The following is a 9,514-nucleotide window of genomic DNA, read 5'->3' as shown; positions in this document are numbered from 1 at the left end:
AAGAACACCAAAGACACAAGGAAAGTAGTAGCCTAAGAGACAGAAAGGGCCACATAAACCAGAGACTTCATCAGCCTGAGACCAGAAGAACTAGATGATGCCCGGCTACCACCAATGACTGCCCTGACAGGGAACACAACAGAGAGTCTCTGATGGAGCAGGAGAAAGATGGGGTGCAGAACTCAAATTCTAGTAAGAAGACCAGACTTAATTGTCTGACTGAGACTGAAGGAACCCCGGAAAGCATGGCCCCTGAACTCTCTGCCAACCCAGAACTAAAACCATTCCCGAGGCCAACTCTTCAAAGATTGGACTGGACTTAAAATGATACTCGTGAAGAGTGTGCTTCTTAGCTCAAGTAGATACATGAGACTAAATGGGCAGCTTCTGTCCATAAGTGAGATGAGAAGTCAGGGAGGGTTAGGAGCTGGCTGAATGGACATGGGAATTCAAGGGTGGAAAGGAGTGTGCTGTCACAGTACAGGGAGAGCAACTGGGGTCACATAACAATGTATGTATAAATTTTTGTATGAGACTAACTTGAAATGTAAACTTTCACTTAAACTACAACAAAAAAAAGGTAGTTACGAAAGAAGTATTTTGAGATGTCAACAATAAAAAAGAAAGGAACTTCTACAACAACATCTATCTGAGATTTTTGTCTGGCCATAGAAGGCCATGTCTGAGTGAAAGGCAGAAGGTAGATACCACAGGCCCAGGTAGCTCCCCCTCCGTGATCCCTCCTACCTGAGGCCACCTTCGGTTGGTTGCCAACAATACCAACAGTCCTTCCGTTCATTCTTGCAAAACCAACAACAATGTTCTTGGCATAACTGGGCATTATCTCAAAAAATTCTCGCTCGTCAACAACCTGTAGGAATAAATTTACCTCTGTGTTCAAAATGGTAAAGACAAGTAAAAGATGCAGGAATTATACACACCACTGTCTGGAGTTGCCCCCCATACCAAAGGTTATCCAAGGAAACAAGACAGTAGGCAATGGCAGCAGCTCCACACACTCAAGGCTTTTGCCTCTAATTGATTCTTCTTGTCTAATTTGATGAGCTAATACTTCCAACACAATGTTAAACAGTAGTGGAAATACTGGGCATCCTTGTCTTGTTCCTGAGATTAGTGGAACTACCTCTAATGTTTCTCTGTGAAATACGACACAGGCTTTTGAAAAGGTGTACACTAAATTTCATCATGTTGAGAAAGTATCCATCAGTTCCTATTTTCTAGAGTGTTTCTGTCAGGAATGGGTGCTAAATTGTCTTAAAGACTTTTTTCAGCATCTATAGAGATAATCAATATGATTAACAGTTTATTCTAGATTTTCTAATATTGAGACAACGTTGCATTCCTAGAACAAATTCCACTTGGTCACGGTGTTTATTATCTTAATGTGGTGTTGGAGTCTGCTAGGTTAATATTTCATTTGGTATTGCTGCATCAATATTAGTAAGTGACATTAACCTGATAATTTTCTTTTTAAGTACTATCTTTATCAAGTTCAGGTATCAATATTATACCTACCTCATAAAAAGAATTTGTAAGTTGTGAGTGTGTGTACGTGTGTGTGTTTCCATTTTCTATGCTCTGGAGAAGCCCTAGTGGCACAGTGGTTAAGAGCCTGGCTGCTAACCAAAAAGGTCAGCAGTTTGAATCCACCAGCCACTCCTTAGCATTGGGACTATTTGGTCTTTGAGGGTTTCACAGAATTTCCACACGAAACTTGGGCTTTGTGCTTTTTTGTGTGTGAAGTAGTTGCTTCTATGGAATTTGGTCTGTTTAGGCTTTCTACCTCTAATGGGGTCAATTTCTGGTAAAGCTGTGTTTTCCTAGGAAATTATCCATTTTATCTAGTCCCTTCTGAATTTTAAATTTCTCCTGTTTCAATGGTCATTCTCCATTCCCACTTCATTTCTGTATTTGTGCTTTCTCCCTTTTTTCTTGACTAAGTGAGCTGGAGTTTGCTCTATTTTATTCATTATACCTATTGTTTTTCTATTCCCTACCTATTTGTGCATTTATCCTTACTAAATAGTTTCTTTTATTTTTGATTATTTTAGGTCTCCACCCCGCCTCGTCTTGGCTTTTTGAGCTAGAAACCTAATTTATTTTCCTTCTTTCATTTTTACTACGTTTAAGGCTATAAATTTTCTTCTGCTCATTGCTTTAAACGTACTCCACAGACTTTGATGTGTATTGTTTTCATTCTTTTTTCCTTCAGAAATCCTATCATTTTGGTTTGTATTTCTCCGTCTCACCTAAGAATTATTTAATAAAAAATTTATTTAATTTCCAGGTGGGAGGGTGCTTTTCAGTTTTTTTTCTCCTTGGTGTTCTTACTTTCTAGTTTTGATCAGTGTTCGTAATATTTTTGGTTTATGGGATTTAATGATGCTTTCTTTCTGACCTAATATATGATCAACTTTTGTGACTGTTCCATGTGTACTTTAATATAAGATTGTCTATTACCAGGGTGTAAAGTCTGAAATATATCCATAAGATCTACCTTATTATGTTATTTAGGTCTCCTACATCTTACTTATTTTCATCCATTTGACCTGCCTTGTCCTAAGAATGGTGTATTTAAGTCTTCTATTATCAATGTGTTTCTACCTATATCTCCTCGGATCTCCCATAGTTTCTGCTTTATATTATTTGGTGCATAGAGGTTTTACATCTTTTTTGCCATTAATGTGAACTGTGGCATCTAGCATTTGAAAATGTCCTTCTTTGTCACAGTTAATACTTGAATTTTACTTTGACTGAGATAAGAATCACAAACACTGCTTTCTTATTGTTTCTCTTTTCCTGGCATGCCTTTGTTCATCCCTTATTTTTCATCTTTATGAATCATTTTAAGCGTCTCCTGTATACAGCATATAGTTGGTCTTGCTTTGTGAGACAAACCGAACACTCTTTTCTTTAAATAAATGAGGTAAGCCCATTTATGTCAGTTAAGACAATAACCACATTTATTGGTATGATAAATATTTGGTTTTTACTCTGTCATATTATTTTGTTATAATTACTATGTGTATCATGCTATGTTTGCTCTTTCTTAATGTGATATGTTTTATTTAGTTTCTTTGGGAAGGTCTGTATTTTTGTTCTAGTAGTTACCTTTTGTCTTAGTTATCTAGTGCCGCTATAACAGAAATGCCACAAGTGGATGGCTTTAACAAAGAGAAATTTATTCTCTCACAGTCTAGGAGGCTAGAAGTCTAAATTCAAGGTGCCAGCTCCAGGAGAAGGCTTTCTCTCTCTGTCATCTCTGGAGGAAGGTCCTTGTCATCAATCTTCCCCTGACCTAGGAGCTTCTCAGCGCAGGCACCCCGGGTTCAAAGGACGCGCTCTGCTCCTGACACTACTTTCTTTGTGGTATGAGCCCCTCACTCCCATCTCTCTGCTTGCTTCTCTCTTTTATATCTCAAAAGAGACTGACTCAAGATACTACCTAATCTTGTAAAGATTGAGTCCTGCCTCATTAACATAACTACCTCTAATCCTGCCTCATTAACATCATAGAGGTAGGATTTACAACACGTAGGAAAATCACATCACGTGACAAAATGATGGACAATCACACAATACTGGGAATCCTGGCCTAGCCAACTTGACATATAGTTTTGGGGGACACAATTCAATCCATGACACCTTTGTAACTTAACTTTTTATTGTGCTTAGTCCTGTTTCCTTATTTAACCTTTTATTAACTGGTTTGTCTATTTTTAATATCTGTTGATTCTCAATCATTAATAAACTTATTTTGCTATACTCTTTCCCTTTTCTTTCTCCTCCCATTTTTTCAGTTGCATTTTTTTCTGTAACTAAGCATGTAACATTTATATGTTATCTCCACTCTCATCCCCACCATTTAGTCTCAGATTTACAATTAAATATGTTAAATCATCATCATCAGTTCTTTTGCTGAAATTTCCCATCATCCCTTGGTTGGATGATGCTCATCCTCTATTAGATTTCTCAAGAAGGGGTTGGGAATACAATCTCCTCAGTGCTTGCATTTTTAAAACCAGTCTTCTATAGTTTTAATACACGAAGTTCAGCTTGGCTAGATATAAAATCCTTAGGCATAGACTCTTTGCTTGAGTCTCCTGAAAATGCTTTTTCATTGTGCCTTGCTTTGTGTGTTACTTTTGAAAAGACCGATGCCATTCTAATTCCCTGCTCTTCTAAGTTATTTGATCCTGTTGCCTAAAGGTCCTGAGGATTTTTCTTTACTTTTAAAACCTAATGGGTATACTTGGGTATTTGCTAAAGTTTGATCATTCTGGGTCAATTTACCCAGGTACTCAGTGGGCACTCATTTTGTAGATTCAGGTCTTCTTTTATTTCTAGAATGTTTTCTTGGATGATACTTTTAAGTACTCATGCTGCTCCACTGGACTGTCTTCTTCAAAGAACCCAATTATATGTATATTTGGTCTTCTTTGCCTGTCTTACTTTTTAACCATTTTCTTTCTGATCCTTTTTACTTCTTTATCTCATTTGTATTCTCTAATTTCCCCACTTTTTTTCAATGCTCCTTATTAAATTTTCATTCAAATTTATTTTCCCTTGTTGTTACTGTCAGCTACCATTCAGTTGGCCCCCAACTCATGGCAATCCCATAAACAATGGAATGAAATGCTGCCCAGTCCTGAACCATCCTCATAATTGATTGTGAATTGAACCATTGTGATTCATAGGCTTTTCATGGGCTGATTTTTTAATGCAGACTGCCAGGCTTTTCTTCCTATTCATCTTAGTCTGGAAGCTCTGCTGAAACCTCTTCTGCATCATAGCAACACACAAGCCTCCACTGATGGATGGTGGCTGCACATAAGGTGCACTGACCAGGAATCGAACCCTGGTCTCCTGCACGGAAGGCAAGAAGACACTGAACCACCACTGTCCCCATTCTCCATTGAACACCTTGGGGGGAAACATTCCCCCGCCATTTTCTGAATTCAACCAGTTTTAATTTTACTTTTTCCTATTTCCTATCCATTCTGTCGTTAGTTTCTGAATCTCTGATTTTCATAACCTCAAATGCTTATTTGAGGCTACTAAATTCACTGAAGTGTGATCATGTGCTTCATGGTTGATTTTTACAGTGGAGGGAGTTTCATCAACTGTTTTAATTGTTAAGTTTTATTACAGTAGCTTTATATAAATGAAGGCTACTTGTATCTCTGAATTTTGTGGAAAGGGTTGGTAGTTTGAGATGGTCAACAAGATTCCTAGATAAAGAGCACCCTCCTCTGTCAGTAGAGCACAGTACAATTTAATTAATGAGTGGCTAGATTTTAGGGAGGCCAGTGGGGAAAGTGTAGTGTGTCCTTCTGTTTTTCGGCTTTTATTTGTCTTGCAGGTACATAAATTTACCCCTCTTGCTTCATTTTCCCTTCACTTCACAACTGCCAAAGGTGCCTCTCCCTTCCTTATCCCCTTTATCTCCAGAAGCAATGCCTTTCCATGACTGCCTTTTTGAGTTTGTGTGTACTTTTAAGTACCTTCCATGAAAGTCACTGATGTGATCTAACTAGGCTCTCTTTCAGTATTTTCAACCTTAGAATGAACTTTCTCTTTCCTGGGAATTATTTTATCTCAACCTTCTTTTCTCTCTTCTGTGTAATTTCTCAAGAATAGCCCCCACCCCAACTCTCCACAGAGACTTGTAGTGGGAGCTCAAGAAACTGTTCTACTAGAAATTAGTGTTTATTGTTCTACTTTAGATTTATTTGAAGTTTGTAATGTCCTGTCTTCCAGTTATGATGGAGGCGTGGGGATATTAGTTTTATTTGTTCTTCCTGTTGACCTGAACAGCTTTTGGACAATGTGCAGAGAGTTTGAGATTTAGGAGGCCACCATTACTTTGACTATCTGGAAATTTCTTTTTGACAATATTCATACTTACTAACCAAATTTTGCTGGTGGGTGCTGGCCAAATGGATATACTCACAAAAATATAGTAAGATCTCACACACACGCGCGCGCACACACACACACACACACACAGAGAGAGAGAGAGAGAGAAAGAGGTTTATTACAGCAGTATACCTATAATAGGAAAAACTGTAAGGAATCTAAATGTCCATCAGCAGGGTAATGTTTAAATAAATTATAGTACATCCACACAATGGAGTATTACATGGTCATTACAATTGCTAAGATAAATCCATACGTTGTGATAAAGAAAGTGGAAAAAAAAAGTGTGGAAGTATTTTAATTCAATTTTTTTAGTTAAAAGCAAATATATATAGGTATATAGTTGGCATATGCATAAATTTTTTTTTCTGGAAAGATACACAAGAAAATTAATAGTGGTTACCTCTAGGAAAGAAGACTGATATGAAGAGAAAGGGACAAAAGAGAGATTTGTGTTTCACTTTATACATGCCTATCACTTTTTTTAAAATTTTAGTTTGTATATATTACTTGCTTTTATTTGAAAAATATTAAGAGGGTATAGCAGAGATTACCAGGTATCCACCAAAATCCAGCTTCCATTTCTGCCATTATAATTGAAATGATGGGCAAATGGCTAAGCAGCTACACGACATTTCTTAGCTTTGTTCTCTGCTATGGACTTAAATATTAATAAAAATTAAATAACAGAAAGATATAAACTAAACTTCCAATTCAAAAGTTAAAAAAAAGTAAATTGAAGTAAAAAGGGGAATTAATCAATATAAAAACCAAAAACACTGAGTCTTAAAAAAGCAAAAGCAAAACACTAGCATAATTTAATCAAAAAGGCTTATTTCTTGACATACATAAATAAAACGGATGAACCACTAGGTACCACAATCAAAATAAGTAAATAAATAAAGCATGAAGTAAGAAATGACAGAGGAAATTTTTGTCATTAAGATCAGACTAGAGGAATCACCAAGACTATTGCCATGAGACACTCTTTAAACCTTGAACAGAAACTATCCCCTGAAATCATCTTCTAACTAAATAGCAGGAGATCTCAAAAAGTAAAGAATTTCACCCTTGAGAACTGAGCTCTTTTAAAAATTATCCATATGAGACCAAATGCACAAGAGGTACTCTAAAGCATAGAAGAGAATTCTGGAGGGCAGTAAGACTAAATTAATGGAAGTGGAACAACTAGAACAGAAATAATGAGAATGTTGACAGAAAGTGAAACGTAACGAATGTCACTGAACATTATGTGCAGAAATTGTTGAATGGGAACCTGTTTTGCTGTGTATACTTTCACCAAAAATACAATAAAACATTAATTTTTTAAAAAGATTAAGTTTCATTAATTTTGTGAGACTACTATGCACGACCCTACGCAAACAGATTTTAAAACCTGGAAGAAAATAGATAATTTATAAATATCTAATTTACCAAAGCTGACCCCAGAAGAGAGAAAGTTTAAACAGAAGTACTTACATTAAAGAACGGAGAAAGTATCAAAACGCACTCCTATTACCTCAAAAAAAAAAATCCCTAAACTTTGACAATTTCACAGGAGAAGCCTACCAAATTTTTAAAGAGCAGATAATCCCAGTGCTATTTAAACTGTTCCAGAATACAGAAAAAGAAGAGAAACTTCCAAATTCTTTTTATGAAGTAAGTACAACACTGACACCAAAACTTGATTTTCAAATACATCAAAAAAAGAAAAATACAGACTAATATTACACGATATTGATGCAAAAATCCCAAATAAAACATTATGAAACAGAATATAGTAAGTACGATTTACTTCAGGAATGCAAGACTAGTTCAGTATCAGGAAATATATTAAGATAGATTTATAGGGCGTGGTCAACATGGCGGACTAATTAGATACTTCCTATATCCCTCTTACAACAAAGACCTGGAAAAATAAGTGATTTGATTCTATGTGAACATCTGGCAGCCCTGAAAAAGGCAAGGTTAAGAAATCCATCTGAGTCATACCAGAGAGGAAGACCGTTTGGAAGAGGTGAGGAGCGCTAGAGCTGTGGCGGCAACACAGCAGAGACACAGCCTCGCCGGGCCGCGGTGAAGCAGGCAAACAGCTGTGCTGTGCGTGTGCTCGAGAAGCAGTTTCCACATCCAGAGAGACCTGGCAGTAGAGATTCTGCTTGGACACTCTGAACCAGTGAAGAGCAGCTCCCAAGAGGCTAGGATAAGTACGATGCGCACACCCTTCTGCGGCGAGTTAAAAAAAAAAAAAAAGCCCATTTGGAAAAAACCTCTCTCCCTTTTACCTCCTACCTCTGCACTCTGCACTGGCTTTGGGAAAAACCTCTCTCCCTTTTACCGCCTACCTCCACGCTCTGCAACGGGAAATAGATCCCAAAAGGTGCCCTGACCCATTCTCCTGGCCTTGGAGAGGGAACAAAGAAGCTGCTGGCTCCCCGAGGCCAGGAACACAGAGTCGGCACAACTCCTTTGGTGGCCATAGAAATCAGGGTGTGCAAACTGTGAGTGCCATACACCCCTGTATAGACTTGTGGGGACCCATCTCAACAGTGTTAGCCCTCACTACCACAGTACAACAGGGCAAACCTCTGAAGTTTAACTTCAACTGCTTCAGCTGTGAACGGGCAGATTTGTGACCCTTGAAACAGCCCTGCCCCTCAACTAGGCACTTTTATCGATCTGCAGCAGGGTCTTGAGGACTGGTGATAGTTCCGAAAGTGCCTAGTCACCTGCTTCAGCAGTTCAAGAAAAAGTGGTACCCTCAGGTCTTTGCAGCCAACATACTGGGGCACTCTTAGCCCGGCTGCAAAACTCACCTACCTATTCACCCTAGAAAATATGGACATGCTTTTCTTTCAGACTCTCAGGGGCAGCAGTCGGCCCACTGCCTGGCTCAGCGCGTGATCCCCTACCACAGCCAGAGTCCAGTGCCTGCACCAATCACCCATGCCTCTCTAGACCTGGGGGTTAGAGCCTGCATCACACACTTGGAGATCGACCACCTGCACACCAGAGCTGATCCCATATAAGAAATTTTAACGAACTCCAGCGTGCACATACTTAGTTACAGAATCAACTACCTGGTGACAGGACATTAAAAGATCAAAAGGTGTCAAAAATCAAACTAGTGCACACGAGCAGCCTATTTGGGCATATGCAAACAAAACAAAATAAGAAGCTAGGTCTCACTAAGCAAACACAAAATGAAATTGTAATAAATTATTGATGGCTTGGAGACAACAGTCAATATCAAGTCACATGAACAGGCAGTCCATGATGGCTTCAGCAAGCTCCCAAAATAAAGAATCAATAAATTCTCTGGAGGAAGAGAACTTCTTGGAATTACCAGAGACAGAATACAAAAGATTAATATACAGAACTCTTCCAGAAATAAGAAAGGAAATTCGATAGAGCGCAGAAACAGCCAGGCAACATACAGACACAGTAGTAGCGGAATGTAAAAAAGTTATTCACGAACATAATGCCAAATTTAATAGGCTGCAAGAATCCATAGAGAGACAGCAATCAGAAATCCAGAAGATTAACAATAAAATTTCAGAATTAGACAACTCAA

The 9,514-nt window shown here is 38.2% G+C and overlaps 1 protein-coding gene across 2 annotated transcripts in view; it reads right to left on the bottom strand.

Annotated features, from left to right (window-relative positions):
• PCCB (propionyl-CoA carboxylase subunit beta) overlaps positions 1-9,514 on the bottom strand; it is a 195,451-nt gene that overhangs the window by 44,398 nt on the left and 141,539 nt on the right. For both annotated transcript variants that reach the window (XM_004381427.3, XM_023735989.1), the window contains exon 10: positions 748-871. In XM_004381427.3, the coding sequence (XP_004381484.1) occupies positions 748-871 (124 nt within the window). The remainder of the gene's footprint in view (positions 1-747; positions 872-9,514) is intronic.

The sequence above is a fragment of the Trichechus manatus genome, unplaced genomic scaffold (genome assembly GCF_000243295.1).
Source record: "Trichechus manatus latirostris isolate Lorelei unplaced genomic scaffold, TriManLat1.0 scaffold00084, whole genome shotgun sequence".
NCBI lineage: Eukaryota > Metazoa > Chordata > Mammalia > Sirenia > Trichechidae > Trichechus > Trichechus manatus.
Note: the sequence above shows the minus strand (reverse complement) of the source record. Positions and strands in the feature narration are given on the sequence as shown.